Raw genomic sequence first — 20,549 nt, 5'->3', positions numbered from 1 at the left:
GCAGCTCCCTCAGTCTTGAACCTCAAGCATGACCAGCCACGCTGCAGGATCAGGGCTGCACGATACAGTATGATTTAATTACACGTTTTAAGGTGAAGGTACAGATACTATCAAGCTCAGTCAAATCACAAAATAATCATGCTTTCAAAGGCAGTTCAGTCTGTTTCCAAGTCACCCACAGACCATCAGGGGATGAAAGCTCTCAGAACCAGGAAACCAAGATGCCTGCCTAGTTAAACCAGGGCACGAACAGCCCCGCTCACACCCCGGCTGTCACCACACCGCCGCCTGCAGCTGGGCACCAAGGGGTCTTGGGATCACGTGTGAAGCATGGCTCCCCCTGACTGCAAGACAGATGATGCCCGAGAGCAGCTCAGGAGACGATGTCCTGGTGTCAGGTGCTCTGCACGAATCCAGTTTCATCCAGGGTGCCTAACAATCCCCAGAGTGGGAACTATGCATAGGTTTCATTCAAACAGAAGGGCCAAGTTAACACTAGCATGTGCCAATGCAGAATTTTCTAGGAATTAAATTTTAAAGGAAAATTCATCTGTACTTCAAAAGTGAATGCCTGTGGGTTTCTATGATCAATTTGATGAAATTTAACATGTAGCCTACCAACATTAGCTGATACAGAATCAAATATAAAGTGCATATAAATGGGCTTTGGAAATCATCAGTGCTATATATATTTTAATTATTAAAAAACTAAGATGAAAACATAAATTAGGATTTTCCTTACTCAGTGAAATGTGCTATTTTAAGAGAGAAATAGAAGGCATTCTTTTTAATCAGATAGCAATCGTCAAATACATGTGTGGATTATGATAATTTCTAAAAAATGTTCTATTTTTTATTCAAAATAAATTATCACCAAATTTCAACTTTTTAAAATCTAGGACTGTTTGATTCCCCTGCCACACAAGCCCATTTAAAATAAGTAAAGTGCAGCTGTATGTGTACTGGACCCACTTGTTTCAAACACAGCGTCAGGCAACAGGAAGCTGTGTTCTCTACATCAAGCAGCCTGCTGCTGTTAGCTACTGAAATCAGCACAAACTGCGGGCAGGGCAGGTTTTAAAAACCAGCAAACAAGTTTGTAAAGGAGGCACCAATGCCTTTCATGAAAGTGTTGCTCCCTGTAATTATTACAGCCCACAATGAAAAAATCTCTTCCTCACAGCCAGTCCTGTACTCAGTTGCTCTATTTTGGAAATGACCAAGTCCTGTTTCAGACGCTAGGGGGTTACTAGCACGTGGTTACTTTAGCAAGAGCTCTAAACATAGCAGGTAACTGAGGCTCTGTTGATGACCCAAGAAAGTAGTGGGTCAGAACAGAAGCCGATGCTGCCAGGCCACTGAGCCAGAGGGCAGAGCTCCTCAGCAGGTGGTCAGGCTCTGCAACTGGGCCTAGACACAGCCCGGGAAGAAGAGCTAACATGGCCTTGGGAGAGCAGTGTGTGCTCAGCCCTGCAGCACCTCCCAGGCAGCAGAGGGACGGCCAGCTGCGTGAGGGCAGGGTAATGTCTCCACAGGCTCAGCTGCACCTACTCGTCCGGGCTGATGGCTGCACAACCACAGTGACCTCAGCGCCCAGGAGCCCGGGGATAAGGAGCAGCCGGAACCACTGCAGGCTCCTTCCTGCAGGGTCTTCCAGCTCACAAGAGACGGACCCTGCATGCTGCATGCAGAGGGTCCTGCACCCACCATGGTCTGTGCTCTCTGCTGACTCCGGTTGGGTGGGCTGTAGCTGAATACCAAGAGCCACAGCAGGGCCTCAGGGGGTCCAGCTTCTGACATCAGTAACTGCTCAGCTGTGATTTCAGCCCATTCTCCAAAGTGAGTGAACAAAAACCAGCATTCAAAGGGCCCTCCGCAGGACCTGGAACAGAATCAAACACAGGGCAGCAGTGCAAATGTATTCTTCCTTTTGGTTCTTAAAGGCCCTGCAGAGCTGGCATATGGTGGGCTTGTCCTGGTCTGACCCACTAGGTATAGCTCACAAGGAGCACAAGGTACTCTCAGCAAATAGCTCACAGTGTCACTCTGAGCCCATCTTGGGGCCCTCACAGGCCTCCCTTCCACGTGTCCTGAGGAAGTCAGACATTTAAACCTGTCCATGCAGGGACCCTGAGTGAGTCCAGGTCTGGGACAGCATGGTTTTGGCCCATGACCAACAGGAATGGTGTGTGATTAGGCCCTGCAGGAGCATGGTGGCAGGGCTGGGCTGCCGGGGGTGAGACACCCAAGCTGCAGCAGGGCAAGGGCTGAGGGGCTCCCTGGGGTCCGGAGAGAGACCCAACAGGGACGCAGGCATGCAGAAACATGCTATTTCCTTTCTCATGAAACACAAGGTTCTGGTGGCAATTTTGGCAATTATGAATTTTGGTTGAGCTGGAAACTGTATTCTTTCCTGTCCTCAGGTGTATGACAGTGCTGTCAGAAGCGTCCTTCTGTCACCCTGGGACCTGGGAGCAGCAATATTATTTACAGGGTGGAACCTGCTCAAGGTGAGGACTGTGCACCTGTCAGTCAGTCTCAGGGGCTCACAGCTCCCCTGGCAAGGGCAGCAGGGCCAGCCCGACACTGAGCTAGACCAGAGCTTTCCTTCGGAACTGGGGAGGCCCCTGGACGGGGGAGTTCTCACCCCTTGGTGGGTCTGGACCTACTTTCCCCTGCTTGGGGTGGAAGCCGTAGTGTCCAGGCACTGCCCCACCTCCCCTGGTGGCCACTCCGTCTTCAGCAGCTCCCTGAAGTCCAGCTCATAGAACAATGGAGAGAAAGGAAGGGGGGTATCGCTCTCATTTGCTCGTCTCCACAAGAGGCTATGATGGGCTATGTTGTCTCTCCCCTGCGGGCCTCAGGACAGGTGAGCTGAGCAGTGGGCTTGCCCATGCTTGCTGCCCCCAGGTGGCCATGACGCCTGCATCTGGGCTCACAGCCTGCCTGGCTGAAATGGGCCTGGTCCCCCTTTCCCAGTGTGCAAGGCAGCCAGCCCCGTGTGGCTGGTGGAGAAAGTGCCAACCTGCTCCCGGCTTCTAACCGCGGTCTGGGGTGGGCTGGACTGGGTCGCCTAGTGCTGTGTGGCTGGTCTTGGCCCTGCTCTCCCACGAGAAGCGGTGGGCATGGGCTGGCATGTTACCACAGCCACAACCCTGATCCTTGCTCATCTCTTCTGCTGGTGAGAATGTTGGGGGTGGGCGATTGGTGCCCAGAATGCATGAGCGACCCCAAGCAGCATCACCAGCCATTGTCTGTGATGGCGCAGTGAGGAGATGACAGAGAACTTCAGGAGGGAAACAAGTCAGAAGGAACAAATGGTCTCAGCAGGCCAGTACAAACAATGAATAGGATATTTATACTCTAAAAGCAGGGGGTTCAGAGGAAGCTAAGGGTGTCATAATACAAAGAATCAGCAAAGCATAAATGTGACTGCTTCTTCAAAGAGGGAACATCTAACATCATGTAGAAATTATTCTTATGTTAGGATAGATTTTCTAAGTGTAGACAAGTATTTATTAGGAGGAGGAGGAAAAAGAGTTATTTTGACCTCCTATGCAAGAGAAGTTGGAATGTCCTTCCCTAGAGAAAGGACAGGCAGAGAGGACCAAGGGCCTGGAGGGGCCTTCTCGTTTCAGCTGGCACAGGGGGGCAGGGACAGCAGGTGGGCGCTGCTGTTGTCTAGGGTCTGTGCTGTTTCTATTACGCTGTTACATAAGCCTAGCACCACCATTACCCATAGTCCCCACACAAGGCGTTTACAGGTGCGTCTGGACCTGCATCTACACGTGGATTTACACGCACATCCTCATGGGCACATACCTGCTTGCTCTGGGCTGCCCAAGTTGTGTCTCCTGCCTCTCGCTTGGCAGGTTGTCGCCTGTTTGGACATGGTCACAGCCCAGCTGTGCCTTCCTGTCGGAAGCTAAGGATCAAGAGAAGCTGCCCATGAAGCACACCCAGAGTCGCCAGCGCTCGCTTACCCGTGAGTCTGGTCCTCAGCTATTTCTCTGAGCATTCCAGAAATACGTTCCAGGGGCTGGTGCCACAGCCCTCGTGGGATGTCTGTGGGTGGGGAGAGATCAGAGGGGCTGAAGCAACACCAGACCCATCAGGAGCCCTCCCCATGGTGCCAGGAGAGTTTGGGGAAGAGGCCTTGTCCTGGTCCACGAGACCCATCCCACCTCTCGTGCTGTTCTCGGCCAGGGTCCCTGCCCAGGGCGGACAGGGAAGGCCTGCCAGGGTCGCCCAGAACGAGGGCCCGGGAGCTCAGGCACTGGCTGCCTCCCTGGGGTGCGGCGATGCTCTGCCGCAGGTGCCCAGCTCTTCCTTGTCTGCCACCCTGTCTCGTGTTTGTGATCGCAAACTATGGAGACACTAATCAGAGTCAACTAGGAATTAGGAATAGGCTGCCCCACTGTTCATCTACAACTGTGATGAATTCATAATATGATTTTGGGTTTATAATGAAGAAAAAGGCCAAAAAAATACATGGGTATCATACAAAAAAGAGTCTCTAGTTTTCATAATTTCCCGTGGTTTTAAACACATCTGAGCATGTATCTGCAGTTCTAAACATCTGAAAAAAGTCTGTGATTAAATCCATGAGGAAGATGACTGAAGTGACAGGAGAGTCAGTGCAGCCCCACCACCGTGACAGTGGGAATCACAGATTGGCTCCCTCCTCTGAACCCCACAACTCTGATATGCAGCCTTTCAAGGTATTTTTTTTTCTCCTTTGTATTAATTGTTTACTTATTTGACATCCCCTCTGCCTGTAGCTCCTGGAGAGTCAGGGCTGCCAGTGACCCATCTTTTTATGACCACAGGACCTTCCCATGGGCACAAAACCACTTTCTGATGAAGAGAAGACTCTACTATTAAAAAGCCCTCAATTTGACTGTTGAGAATTAGGCTTGGGGTTGATTAATGATTGTGCATTGAGTCCACTATACAGAATTTTATTGTTGTTAACAACCATATGATCAATAAATATGAGAGATGCCCTCTCGAAAAAAAAAAAAAAGCCCTCAATTTGAGAATATAACATTCATTTTTTCCAAAGAAATTTGCAGAACATGGTCCTAGGCACCAGCATCAGAGTTCTTATACTTTTGCTTAAATTTACATACTGGTTTTTGGACTAAAGCTAAGATGGTCACAAAAGGCAAAGATTTGCTGGGTCTCTGCCCATACACACCTCAGGCTTTTGTTCATGGATTTAACAACTAATGCTCTGGCTCTCACAGCCTCTCCTGTAGCTGACCTTTGGCTCTGCAGACCAGAATGAGCTGTTCGTGCACCCCAAAAAGTGAACAACGGCCTTTCTACCCACATTAAATCTCGGTTGGATTCCCACAGGTGAAGTCCTACAAAACCGCTGATGAGACCTCAGCAGAGCATCTGAGGGGACGGTGTCAGATGGATCACTCTGCGTGAGAACCTACATCTTTTAGGAAAAGGAAGAGGAATCTGGGTTTTATGAAATGCTCTGCAACTGTGAAACATCTGCTTTCCTCGAAGGAGTCAGCGAGTGTCTCAGGAAAGAGGCAGGCAAACCGTGGCATAAAGGCACCCTGGTTCTTGCACCCTCTCCTCCCCTCCCCCACAGCGCCTTCTCCGTGGCCCCGAGTCTCTGCCATGGGCCGGGCCGCCACCCCTCCCATCTCAGGCTGCAGAGGGGAAAGACGTCTTTATTCTCTGTCTCCTAGACAGGCTCCTAGACAGGCTCACAGGCATGCTAAGGGGTCACCACTGATTGAATTAAGGATAGAATGCAGGGCGGCTGTGGCCTAACACACTTAACCAAGTTCTTTCAAAAGCCTTCCCTTTGCTTGGTTAGGACAAATTTCCCCTAAACTTCCTGGGCATCCTTCATTGTTTTATCTTTTCTTCTACAGTAAGGGGATGGAGTAGGAAGAATGAAATACAAATAGATGTACTGTCGTATTCTAATGCAGCCAAGTCTTAGCCTACTCCCAGCATCTGGGTTATGGAAACCTGACTCCAGGCCATTGTTTTGTTTCTCCTTCTCTTGGTAAGTGGTCATAACTGTGAGATCCTGAGAGATTCAGGAGGTCAGAAAGGGCCAATCCCATGCCCGTAGTTCTGTGGATAGGGAACTGGGAGGGAAGGGCTATGATCTCACAGAGTGCTCTTGCACAGAGATGGTTTTGACTCAGGCAGAATCAACCTCCACGCACCTTTTGGACGTTGGAGTAGCACCGTGATGAGAGATGGAGGAGCATAAGGGAAGTAGGTCTTGAGGGCAAACCGCACCTACCATAGAATAAAAAAAAACACATCAATGTTAGGACTGGATGGTGTGTTAAGAAAACACAAAATCTTTCATCATCTGCCCCAAAAGACCCACTAGTACAAACATAGTGAATGTTTTCTCAAACATTTATTTTTTTAAAAAAGAGATGTTTCCAGTTACCTTGTAGATATGTTCCAAGAAAATGAGCCTTTTTAAAGTCACCCCTGAGACTTAAAAAAAAAAAATGAAGTATGAAGTTATGCTCCTGTGTGTTCATGGTAGTCCTTCACCTCCCATGAACACAGTCACGCATTTTCTGTGTAAGTCAGCTTTTCCAAGGCAGCTATGAGGCGTTGGTATTTCAGCACAGTTTTTACCGACAAAGAAGCATGAAACAAAAATGGCTCATGGTGCCTTGAGGGCCAGAGCATCGGCTGTGCCCTGAAATGGCACAGAAGCTTTGAAGTACTTTTTTAAAAAACTGAGGTAAAATCTAGAAAAGGTGATGTGAACAGGCTTTCAATGTACAACTTGGTAAGTCTAGGTGAATGTGGAAATCCATGTGACCACCATCCGAATCAAGACAGAACATTTCTATCATCCCAAGAAGTTTTCTTGTGGCTCTACCCCACCCTGGCAACCAATATTTTGATTTTAACAAGAAGGATTAATTTTCCTTACTCTTAAATTTCATATGAATAGAATCATGGACTGTCTATTCTTTTCTGTCTGGCTTCTTTGGCTCAACCTGTTTGAGATTCATCTATGTTACTGTGTAGAGTAGTTCATTCTTAGGAAGAGTTACTGTATAAATATATCATAATATGTTTACTCATTCTCCTGTTGATGAGTATACAGGTCATCTCTAGTTTGGGGCCATTATGAATAAAGCTGCAATTAATGCTCATATTTGTATCTTTCTGAGAATATGTGCTTTTGTTTCAGGTAAAACATAGGGGTGGAATTACTGGGTCACAGTAGATGCCTGTTTACATTACCAAATCTGCCACAGAGCTTTCCAAAGTGGCTGGACCATTTCACAACCCACCAGCAATTTAGGGGAATTCTACTTTCTCCCTGCCTTTCAGACATTTGAGTGTGTCACTCTTACTAATTTTAGCCATTCTAATAGGTGTGCAATGGTACCTCTTAGGGCTTTACTGTGCATTTTCCTGAGGACAACTGATGTTGATCAATTTTCATGTGTTTATTATCAACTTATACATATATTTTTGAAGTGTGCATTCAAGTATTTCTGCCCATTTATAAAAACTGAGTTGTGGAGAGGAAAAGAGATGGCAGCGTGAGAAGTGGGGCAGAAACCTCCTCCCAAAACCACATATAGTGCAGAAATACAGCAAATACAACTAATCCTGAAAGAGTGACCTGAAAACAACAACAGACTTCTTACATCTGGAGAAGAGAGCAGAGCTCATGGAAGTGGGTAAAGTAGCAAAGCCACGATCCAGCGGGAACCAGGCCCTCCCTCCACCCCAGCTCACAGGCAGGGGGAAGAGAATCAGAGCAGGACTGCTAAATACCCACCCCTGGAGATCTGCTCCAGGAGCACAAACCCACATTACATGGTGCTTGAGAGATTAGTGGGGTTGGAAAGCAAAAATGGGAGGAATACTCAGAGAGACTGAGATCCCAGCCACTTACGAGAATAGGTACCCACAACCAGCTGCTCCAGGACCAAAAAATGCAGGTGCTTGGAAAGACTTCCAAACAGCAAAATGGCTGTTAAAGGGGCAAGGATTGCACAGAGCTTGCTGCTCACGAAAAAGGACAGGTGGACAAAATTGTCCCAGTGCACTCAGCCTAGCAAGTTTGGAACTTCCAGGAGCTTCATGTGCTCCATCTCCCTGGCTGGCAATGCAGCCCTAAGGCCTCCCACTGTGATACACATACAGCTGTTCCTTCCTCCCAGCCGACACCAGCTCACAAACCTGCTGCCCCATCATCACACCAGGCCAGTGAGAGGGCAGAACCGCCTATGGCAGCAACAGGGGCACAGCATAGCGGCTCCTTGCTGCACACTCAGCCCACTGGCCCTGGCAGGGGAGGCAGGCACTACAGCCAGGAAGCAGGAAAGACCTCTTTCCTCCTGACAGGCACTGGCACTGCTCGCCTGTACCCCTGCCATTGCTTCAGGTGCAGTTCCAGAGAATAGAGCTTCTAAGCACTATAGGATGCCACCTACACAAAGCTGTTACTCCATAGAAAACACTAAAAAAATGAAACAGCAAAGGAATTTGGTCCAAACAAAATTACAAGAAAAAAATGCCAGAAAGAGGTCTCAGTGGAACTGAAATCACCAATCTTCTTGATAAAGATTTCAGAATAAAGGTCATAAACAGGCTCACAGAGCTACAGAAAAATTTTCGTGATTTCAAGAACTTCAAGAAAGAGATAGAAACCTTGAAAAATAAAGTACCTGATATGAAACATACAACAGAGGGATTTAAAAGTAGATTTGATGAGGTAGTGGTGGGGATTTGAGAACAGGAAAACAATGAAGCTGAGGCACAGAGAGAAAAAAGGATCTCTAGGAATGAAAGAATAAAAAAAGAACTGTGTGACCAATCCAAACGGAACAATATTCGCATTATAGGGGTACCAGAAGAAGAGAAAAAGGGATTGAAAGTGTCTTTGAAGAAATAATTGCTGAAAACTTCCCCAATCTGGGGAAAAAAATATTCTCTCAGGCGATGGAAGTGCACAGATCTACGAAAAACAAGGAACCGTAGGAAGATACCACAAAGACATATAATAATTAAAATGGCAAAGATCGAGGACAAGGAGAGAGTATTAAAAGCAGCCAGACAGATAAAAAAGCTCACTTATAAAGGAAAGCCCATCAGGCTATCAGCATATTTCTCAGTAGAAACCTTACAGGCCAGAAGGGAGTGTCGTGATATATTTAATGCAATTAAACAGAAGGGCCTTGAACCAAGAATACTCTATCTGGCAAGATTATCATTTAGATTTGAAGCAGGGATTAAACAATTTTCAGATAAACTAAAGTTTAAGGAATTCACCAACTCTAAGCCAGCACAACAGGATTAAAGGGACTGCTATAAATGAAAGTGCCCCTAAAGCTAAACAGCTGTCACCAGAGAAAATAAAACCACAGTAAAGGATGTAGACCAACTAATTACCAAGCAAGTACAAATTAAATCAATTACCCACAAAGTCAGTCAAGGGATACACAAAAACTGCAGCATAGGACACCTAATATATAAAGAATGGAGAAGGAAGAAAAAGGGAGGAAAAAAAAAGAACCTTTAGATTGTGTTTGAAATAGTGTGATAAGCAAGTTAGACTGTTAGATAGTAAACAAGCTACTATTGAACCTTTGGTAACCAAAAATCTAAAGCCTGCAATGGCAATAAGTACATATCTATCAATAATCACCCTTAGTGTAAATGGACTGAATGCACCAATCAAAAGACACAGAGATGCAGAACGGATAAAAAAAACAGAACCCATCCGTATGCTGCCTACAAGAGACTCATTTCAACCCCAAAGACATACAGAGACTAAAAGTGAAGGGATGGAAAAAGATATTTCATGCAACTAATTGGGAGAAAAAAAGCAGGAGTTGCAGTACTTGTACCAGACAAAATAGACTTCAAAACAAAGAAAGTAAGAAGAGACAAAGAAGGACATTACATAATGATAAAGGAGTCAGTCCAACAAGAGGATATAACCATTATAAATATCTATGCATCCAACATAGGAGCAGCTAAGTACATGAAGCAGATACTAACAGAATTAAAGGGGGAAATAGAATGTAATGCATTCACTGTAGGAGACTTCAACACACCACTCACTCCAAAGAAAGATTAACCAGACAGAAAATATGTAAGGAGACAGAAGCACTGAACAACACATTGGAACTGATGGGCCTAACAAGATATCCATAAAACACTCCACCCAACAGCAGCAGGATACACATTTTTCTCAAGTGCACATGGAACTTTTTCCAGAATAGATCACATACTAGGCCACAAAAAGACCTCAGTAAATTCAGAAGGATTGAAATTGTACCAACCAGCTTCTCAGACCACAGAGGTAGGAAAGTAGAAATAAATTATGCAAAGAAAGAAAAGTCTACAAACACATGGAGGCTTAACAACATGCTACTAAATAATCAATGGATCAATGACCCAATAAAAACATAGATCAAGCAATATATGGAGACAAGTGAAAACAACAACTTAACACCCCAAAATCTGTGGGATGTAGCAAAGGCAGTTCTAAGAGGAAAGTATATAGCAATATAGGCTTATCTCAAGAAAGAACAACAATCCCAAATAGTCTAAACTCACAATTAATGAAACTAGAAAAAGAACAAATGAGGCCCAAAGTCAGTAGAAGTAAGGACATAATAAGGATAACAGCAGAAATAAATAAAATTGAGAAGAATAAAACAATAGACAGAATCAATGAAACCAGGAGCAGGGTCTTTGAGAAAATTAACAAAATAGATAAACCCCTAGCCAGACTTATCAAGAAAAAAAAGAGTGTACACACATAAATAGAATCAGAAATGAGAAAGGAAAAATCACTACAGATACCACAGAAATACAAAAAATTATGAGAGAGTACTATGAAAAATTATATGCCAACAAATTATAGATAACCTAGAAGAAATGGACAACTTTCTAGAAAAATAGATCCTTCCAAGACTGACCCAGGAAGAAGCACAAAACTGAACAGACCAATTACCAGCAATCAAACCAAACTGGTAATCAAAAATCTACCTAAGAACAAAACCCCTGGACCAGATGGCTTAACCACTGAATTTTATCAAAAATTTACTGAAGACCTAGTACCCATCCTCCATAAAATTTTCCAAAAAGTAGAAGAGGAGAGAATACTTCCAAATCATTCTATGAGGCCAGCATCACTGTAATACCAAAACCAGGCAAAGATACCATAAAAAAAGAAAATTACAAACCAATATCACTGATGAATATAGATGCAAAAGTCTTCAACAAAATATTAGCAAACTGCTTTCAAAAATACATCAAAAAGATCATCCATCATGATCAACTGGTATTTATTCCATGGATACAAGGATGGTACATATTCAGAAATCCATTACCATCATTCACCACATCAACAAAAAGGACAAAAATCACATGATCATTTCCAAAGATGCTGAAAAAGCATTTGACAAAATTCAACACTCATTCAAGATAAAAACTCTCAACAAAATGGGTATAGAGGGCAAGTACTTCAACATAATAAAAGCCATATACAACAAACCCACAGTTTAGTTAACATCATAGTTAACAGCAAAAATCTGAAAGCTTTTCCTGTAAGATCAGGAACAAGACAAGGATGCCCATTCTCCCCACTTTTATTCAACATAGTACTGGTGGTCCTAGCAATGGCAATCAGACATCAAAAAGAAAGAAATGACATCCAGATTGGTAAGGAAGAAGTCACTGTTTGCAGATGACATGATATTGTACATAAAAAACCCTAAAGAATCCAGCAAAAATCTACTAGAACTAATAATAACTGAATTCATCAATGTTGCAGGATACAAAATCAATACACAGAAATCTGTTGCATTCCTATATAGTAATGATGAGCTAGCACAAAGAGAAATCAGGAAAACAACTCCATTTACAATTACATCAAAAATTATAAAATACCTAGGAATAAACCTAACCAAGGAGGTGAAAGACTTATACTCTGAAAAGTACAAGACACTCATGAAAGAAATAAAGACGACACCAATAAATGGGAATACATCCCATGCTCTTGGCTAGGAAGAATTAATATTGTCAAAATGGCCATCCTGCATAAAGCAATCTACAGATTCATGCAATCCCTATCAAAATACCAACAGCATTCTTCAATGAGCTAGAATAAATAGTTCTAAAATTCATATGGAACCATAAAAGACCCCGAGTAGCCAAAGCAATCCTGAGAAGGAAGAACAAAGCTGGGGGGATTATGCTCCCTGACTTCAAGCTCTACTACAAAGCTACAGTGATCAAAACAATTTGGTACTGGCACAAGAACAGACCCATAGATCAGTGGAACAGAATAGAAAGCCCTGATATAAACCCACACTACATATGACCAATTATATATGATAAAGGAACCATGGGACCATGAACATATAATGGGGAAACGACAGCCTCTTCAACAACTGGTGTTGGCAAAACTGGACAGCTACATGTAAGAGAATGAAACTGGATCACTGTCTAACCCCATACACAAAAGTAAACTCCAAATGGATCAAAGACCTGAATGTAAGTCATGAAACCATAAAACTCTTAGAAGAAAACATAGGCAAAAATCTCTTGAATATAAACATGGGCAACTTTTTCCTGGACATAACTCCTTGACCAGGGAAACAAAAGTAAAAATGAACACATGGGACTACATCAAACTAAAATGCTTCTGTACAGCAAAGGACACCATCAGCAGAACAAAAAGACATACTACAGTATAGGAGAATATATTCGTAAATAACTCATCTAATAAGGGGTTAACATCTAAAATATATAAAGAACTCACATGCTTCAACACCCAAAAAACAAATAACCTGATTAAAAAATGGGCGGAGGATCTAGATACACACTTCTCCAAAAAAGAAATTTAAATGGTCAACAGGTACATGAAAAGATGCTCCACATTGCTTGTTACCAGAGAAATAAAAATTAAAAGCACAATGAGATACCACCTCACACCAGTTGGAATGGCCAACATCCAAGAAACAATAAATGCTGGCAAGGATGCAGAAAAAGGGGAACCCTCCTGTACTATTAGTGGGAATGTAAATCGGTGCAACCACTGTGGAAAGCAATATGGAGGTTCCTCAAAAAACTAAAAATAGAAATACCATTTGACCCAGTAATTTCACTTCTAGGAATTTACCTGAAGAAAACAAGATCCCTGATTCATAAAGACATATGCACCTGTTTATCGCAGCACTATTTACAATAGCCAAGATATGGAAGCAACCTAAGTGTCCATTAGTAGATGAATGGATAAAGAAGAGGTGGTACATATACACAATGGAATATTATTCAGCCATAAGAAGAAAACAAATCCTACCATTTACAACAACTTGGATGGAGCTAGAGGGGATTATGCTCAGTGAAATAAGTCAGGCAGAGAAAGACAAGTACCAAATAATTTCACTGACCTGTGGAGTATAACAATGAAGCAAAATGAAGGAAGAAAACAGCAGCAGACTCACAGACTCCAAGAAGGGACTAGCAGTTACCAAAGGGGTGGGGTGGGAAGAGTGGCTGGGGAAGAAGGAAGAAGGGGATTGAGGGGCATTATGACTAGCACACACAATACAGGGGGTCACAGGGAAGGCAGTATAGCATAGAGAAGACAAGTAGTGACTCTAGCATCTCACTACACTGATGGACAGTGATTCCAATGGGTGTGTGTGGGGACTTAATAATATGGGTGAATGTAACCACAATGTTGCTCATTTGAAACCTTCATAAGATTGTATAATACTTGAATAACAGCACAGTTGTTTTTAGAGTTGTAAGAAATCTTTATATTTTCTGGATACAAGTTTTTTGTCAGATATATGTACTGAAAATATTTTCTATCAGCTGGTGGCTCGCTTTTTCCTATTCTTAACAATGTCTGTTAGAACAGAAGGTTTTAATTCTGATGAAGCCAAGTTTATCCATTTTTCACATATGGTTAGTGCTTTTAGTGCTTTTTTGCATCTCTTCTAAGAATTTTAGGTCATCCCAACATAAAAAAGATCTTCTTGTAGGTTTTCTTCTAGGAGTATTTTGTTCATTCATTCACTCTACTTTTAGTATTTATAGTGAAGTCTACGTTCCACCTGAAACTAATTTTTCTGTGTTGTGAGACAGAGGTTCGTTTTCTCTTGCATGTGTATCAGTTGTCATGGCAGCATCTGTTGAGAACTACCTTTCCTCACTGACTTGCCTGGCATCCGTCAAACATTAGGTGAGCACATACACTCACACTCTCTGGATGTACTTCTGGACCCCACCCTGTCCCACTCACCCAGCCATCTCCCCTCTCGCCAGAACCTCACCGTCTTGGAATCAGGCAGTGTGAATCTTCTGATCTGGGTGGGTTTGTTTTTGTTTTTGTTTTCCAAAACCGTTCTGGCCATTTAAAAAAAATTTTGTATCATTAATCTACAATTACATGAGCAACATTATGTTTACTAGACTCCCCCCTTCACCAAGTCCCGACTACATACCCCATTAGTCACTATCCATCAGTGTTTTGTAAGATGCTATAGAATCACTACTTGTCTTCTCTATGTTGCACAGCCCTCCCGATGCCCCCCCACACTATACATGCTAATCGTAATGCCCCCTTTCTTCTCCCCCCCTTCTCCCTCCCTTCCCACCCATCCTCCCCAGTCCCTTTCCTTTTGGTAACTGTTAGTCCATTCTTGGGTTCTGTGATTCTGCTGCTGTTTTGTTCCTTCAGTTTTTCTTTGTTCTTATACTCCATATATGAGTGAAATCATTTGATACTTGTCTTTCTCTACCTGGCTTATTTCACTGAGCATAATACCCTCTAGCTCCATCCATGTTGTTGCAAATGGTAGGATTTGTTTTCTTCTTATGGCTGAATAATATTCCATTGTGTATATGTGCCACATCTTCTTTATCCATTCATTTACTGATGGACACTAGGTTGCTTCCATTTCTTGGCTATTGTAAATAGTGCTGCGATAAACATAGGGGTGCATCTGTCTTTTTCAAATTGGGTGGCTGCATTCTTAGGGTAAATTCCTAGAAGTGGAATTCCTGGGTCAAATGGTATTTCTATTTTGAGCTTTTTGAGGAACCTCCATACTGCTTTCCACAATGGTTGAATTAATTTACATTCCCACCAGCAGTGTAGGAGGGTTCCCCTTTCTCCACAACCTCGCCAACATTTGTTGTTGCTTATCTTTTGGATGGTGGCCATCCTTACTGGTGTGAGGTGATATCTCATTCTGGTTTTAATTTGCATTTCTCTGATGACTAGCGATGTGGAGCATCTTTTCATGTGTCTGTTGGTCATCTGAATTTCTTCTTTGGAGAAGTGTCTGTTCAGCTCCTCTGCCCATTTTTTAATTGGACTATTTGCTTTTTGTTTGTTGAGGTGTGTGAGCTCCTTATTGAGCTCTTTTGGATGTCAACCCTTTATTGGATCTGTCATTTATGAATATATTCTCCATACTGTGGGGTACCTTTTTGTTCTATTGATGGTGTCCTTTGCTGTACAGAAGCTTTTCAGCTTGATATAGTCCCACTTGTTCATTTCTGCTTTTGTTTCCTGTGTCCAGGGAGATATGTTCATGAAGAAGTTGCTCATGTTTATGTCCAAGAAATTTTTGTCTATGTTTTTTTCTAAGAGTTTTATGGTTTCATGGTTTACATTCAGGTCTTTGATCCATTTTGAATTTACTTTTGTGTTTGGGGTTAGACAATGATCCAGTTTCATTCTCTTACATGTAGCTGTCCAGTTTTGCCAGCACCATCTGTTGAAGAGACTGTCATTTCCCCATTGTATGTACATGGCTCCTTTATCGTATATTAATTGACTATATATGTTTGGGTTAATGTCTGTAGTCTCTAATCTGTTCCACTGGTCTGTGGCTCTGTTCTTGTGCCAGTACCAAATTGTCTTGATCACTATGGCTTTGTAGTAGAGCTTGAAGTTGGGTAGCGAGATTCCCCCCCACTTTATTCTTCCTTCTCAGGATTGCTTTGGCTATTCGGGGTCTTTGGTGGTTCCTTATGAATTTTAGAACTATTTGTTCCAGTTTGTTGAAGAATGCTGTTGGTAATTTGATAGGGATTGCATCGAATCTGTATATTGCTTTGGGCAGGATGGCCATTTTGACGATATTAATTCTTCCTAGCCAGGAGCATGGGATGAGTTTCCATTTGTTACTGTCCTCTTTAATTTCTCTTTAGAATGTCTTGTAGTTTTTGGGGTGTTCTGGCTATTTTTGGTGCTTTGTATTTCCATCTAAGTTTTAGAATCAGCTTATCAATTTCTTTTTTGAGGAGCCTGCTAGGATTCTGACTGGGAACACACTGAAGCAACAGACCAATCTGGGCAGAACAGGCATCTTAACAATTCAAGAATATTGTTTCTATCTTCATATAGGTAAGTTTTCTTTATTTTCTTTTGTCAATGCTTTGTAGTTTCCAGGGTAGAGGTCTTAAACCCCCTTTGTTAAATTTACTTCTAAGTAATTTATATATGACTGGTTTTGTCTATGTTTCTTTTTGCATGTCAAGTTTTGTGTCACATCTCAGAACTCTGATGTTAAGCACATATGCAATTGTAACTGGTATTTCTCCTGATGTCCCAAGCATTCTGTCATTACAAATGCCCCCCTTACCTCTGGTTGCCCCGTCTACTCCGTCTGCTGCTGGAGAGCCAGACCAGCTTTCCTTCTGCTTACTACAGAACATAACTCTTTCCTCCTTTTACTTTAATCCATCTGTGTCTTTAAAACTGGTATGAGTGTCTTAAAAACAGAATATAGGGTCTTGGTTTTTAATGCAGTCTGACATTTGTGCCTTTTTACTGCTGTATTTAGTCAAGTTTCATTCAGTTTTGGAATCAATGTATTTGTTGATGTGATTAGGTTTACTATCTTTGATATTAGTTTTCTTTTGTCCCATGAAGTTTTGCTCCTCTGACAACTCATGTCTCTGTCTTTTTAAGCTGCAAAAAAACTGTGCCAAGTTCTGGCGCCCGACCCCACTCAGTGTCCCTCCCACTTCTTTCATAAGAACTCTAAGGGGAAATTGAGAAAAGTCCCTTATCTGGTATCCTTTTTCAAGGGTTGACTCCCCTCTAGTTTCTGCCTTCTTTTTAAGTTGCTCCCCAGTGGCTTCAAACAGTTTGTAAAAATATTTTGCTCAGAGTCTGTAACTATCTATAAGAGATCCAGTCTAGTTCATTATCAGACTGCCAACTACTGAGCCAGCACCTGAACAGATTTGCTGTGTGTTCTGAGCCGTTGTGCAAGTTCAGAAAAAGCGGCTCCCAGTCTGTCTGGCAAATGGATGGAGCTGTGTTGTGCTCTCCAAATACAAGGGAGAGAGTAAAGGATAAAAAGAGAGTGAGAAGCACTGAAGATAAACATTTCTGACTATGGGAAAGAATGTGGATTAATGGGGTTTCTCATAAAAAGCTGGAAGGAGTGAGAATTGGTACAACCACAGATGAGAATAATGTGGCCGCATTTAGGAGGTGAACCTTTGCACACCTGGTAACCAACCAGCACTGCCGCTCCCAAGGACGCATCCCAGGATGCTAAGAGCAGCTTCGTTCTTAAAAGAAAAAAGATCTGGAAACAACTCAAGTGCCCACGACCTGGCAGGTGGTGACACGGCGACCCACTGTCCCAATGGAGTGTGCACGGGGACAGCCCGGTACCCCCACGCAGAGCACGGGAGCCATGCCCTTGGTGACGCGCAGAGTGAGAAAGCAAGACACAGAAGATGGCATGCAGTGACCTACTCCTGTTTGCTGTTTGTTTCCTGCAGTGCAGATAGGATAGAGAGGAGGACCACATGGAGACATCCTACGGGTCCAGGTCTTCTTTGAATATGGGGTACTTAGATACTCATTCAGAATGAACACGAGTGAATGAATTAGGTGAATAAAAGAGGGTCATGCATGGACCACAGAGGACACAGGGTATCATGCACAAGGATTATGATTAATTTAGAAGCAGGCACTCAAGAAGGAGGGGATGCCCATTAATTAGAAAGGCAGGCAATCAGCTCTGGGAAGAGAAATGACGTACACATTCATATGAAGGCATCTGCAGAGAGAAGAGGTTACTGCCCTCTTATCCTGAGCCCAAGGTGAGGATAAGGAATTCCTGTTTCTCTTTGCATTCCTGACCTCCTTCCACTGGCGTCGGCATACCCCCCTGTACCACCAGACACACGTAACCTGGGCAGGGTGCTATTCCAAATTTAAAGTGACAGAAATAGGATGATGAATCTTAAAATTTGTATGGAATCACAAAAGACCCCTAATGGCCAAGCAATCTTGAGAAGGAAGAACAAAGCTGGCGCCAACATGCTCCTGATTTCAAACATTATTACAAAGTTATAGTAATCCAAACAGCATGAAATTGGTGTGAAAACAGATACACAGATCAACAGAACAGAAAGCCCAGAAGTAAACCCACCCACAAATGATCAATTAATTTATGACAAAGAAGCCAGAATGGGGAAAGGACAGCTCTTCAACAAATGGTTTTGGGAAAACTGAACAGCCACATGCAAAAGAATGAAACTGGTCACTATCTTACAGCACACACAAAGATTAACTCTAAATGGACTAAAGACTTGAATTTTAGACCTGAAACCATAAAACTCCTGAAAGAAAACATAGGCAGTGAGCTCCTTGTCATAGGTTTCGGCCATAATTTTTTGGCTCTGACCCCAAAAGCGAAGGGAACAAAAGCAAAGATAAACCAGTTAACTAAACAGCCTCTGCACAGCAAAGGACACCCTCAGCAAAATGCAAAGGCAGCCTACTGAATGGGAGAAAATGTTTTCAAATGATGTATCTGATAAGGGGCTAATATCCAAAATATATAAAAAACTCATACAACTCAACAAAAAAAGCCCAAACAATTCAATGAGAAAGTGGGCAAGAAGACATACAAATGCCCAACAAGCACTGAAAAGATGCTCAACCTCACCAGATGCAGGTCAAAACCACACAGAGATGTCACCTCACACCTGTTAGAATGGCTATTATAAAAAAGGCAAGAATAACAAATGTTGATGAGGATGTGGAGAAAAGGGAACCCTGCTGGTGGGAATATAGATTGGTGCAGTCACTCCGCAAGAGAGTATGGATTTAACTTCCTCAGAAAATTTTAAAAAGAACTACCATATGATCCAGGAATTCTACTGCTGGGTGTTTATCTGAAGGACATGAGAAGATCTCTGCACCGCATGTCCACTGCAGCATTCTTCACAACAGCCACGACAGGACAGCCTAAGTGCCCACTGATGGATGAATGGCTAACTAAAGTGTGTGTGTTACGTACACAACAGAATATGACTAAACCTTTAAAAAAATGAATTCGTGTCATTTGCAAGAACATGGATGGGCCTCAAAGACATTACGCTACATGAGGTAAGTCAGTCAAAGACAAATATGATATGATCTCACCTTTATGTGGAATCTTAAAGAAAAAAAAAAACAAGCTCATAAAGAGAACAGGTTGGTGGCTGCCAGGGCTGGGGCAGGTGAAGTGGGAGAAGGAGGCAAGATGCACATGCTTCCAGTTATAAAATAAGTAAGTCCTGGGCATATGACATACACCTGGTGCTGCAGTTATCACACTGTACTTGTATATTTGAAAGCTGCAGTTTTCATCACAAGAAAAAAATTTTTTATAGCTGTGGGGGTGATGGATATTAACTACTTATTTGGTGATTATTTCGCAATATATATAAATACTGAATCATGCTGTACACCTGAAATGAATATATGTCCATTATACCTCAGTAAAAAAAAAGGATAAAACTAAAAATACACAGAATGACTGCAACCCCAGCCGAGACCCAAGTGCTCAAGGCTGGGGCTCGGGAGCAAGCTGGTCCCAGAAACAGACTCAGGCCAACAGTAAAGAGAACGCTTCTGTGACCGGGTCCTCCGCCCCAACCTCGGTGTGTTTCCGGAGTCAAAGGGAGCTTTTCCACAGTCTGGTTCCTAACCAGGAACACAAAGAATGTACACGGGAGGATTAAGATATTTACAGTTATGCCTCAAAGTAAGTGTGAGGGCCAACTATGCCTTTCAGCAGCTCTCCTCCCGAATTCCACTGATAACCCCCATTTGCTGCCATCCAGCTAACCCCCCAGGGAAAGAGGGGACAGGGAAAAGACATCACAAATATTTACCATTGCCTTTAAAGCAGGAGTGTGCTAAAACCCAAGGGCCCTTGGCGCAGCAGCGCCCGGGATTTTAGACGCGGTGAGCCTCTCAGGTCACACTGCAGCCAGCATCACGAGGGACGGCAGGCTGCCCTGGAAGCTGCCGAAGCGCAGGCCAGCTGAGACGTGGGGCACAGGAGGTCCGGCAGAGAAGCTGCCTGTGTCCTGGGACTCCTCTGACTGGTCTGCAGCCCGAGGTAGCCGCTGCCCTCCTGGCCCTGCTGCGCAAGCTGCCTGCCTGCGGGGCCCATGGCTTCTTGCTTACTGACTGTACCCTGCCTGTTGGGCCCCTGCCACTCCACACTCCTCCTCTACAGTGACGC

The 20,549-nt window shown here is 43.4% G+C and overlaps 1 protein-coding gene across 9 annotated transcripts in view; it reads right to left on the bottom strand.

The window, feature by feature from the left end:
- The window catches only part of FANCC (FA complementation group C), a 299,481-nt gene that overhangs the window by 5,614 nt on the left and 273,318 nt on the right, over positions 1-20,549 (bottom strand). For all 9 annotated transcript variants that reach the window (XM_036904368.2, XM_057498496.1, XM_036904371.2 and 6 more), the window contains 3 exons: positions 6,204-6,279; positions 3,984-4,065; positions 1,708-1,882 (listed from right to left, as the gene is read on the bottom strand). In XM_036904368.2, the coding sequence (XP_036760263.2) occupies positions 1,708-1,882; positions 3,984-4,065; positions 6,204-6,279 (333 nt within the window). The remainder of the gene's footprint in view (positions 1-1,707; positions 1,883-3,983; positions 4,066-6,203; positions 6,280-20,549) is intronic.

This window comes from Manis pentadactyla, chromosome 3 (genome assembly GCF_030020395.1).
Source record: "Manis pentadactyla isolate mManPen7 chromosome 3, mManPen7.hap1, whole genome shotgun sequence".
NCBI lineage: Eukaryota > Metazoa > Chordata > Mammalia > Pholidota > Manidae > Manis > Manis pentadactyla.
The sequence above is the reverse complement of the archived record's forward strand: the minus strand, read 5'-3'. Positions and strand labels throughout refer to the sequence as shown.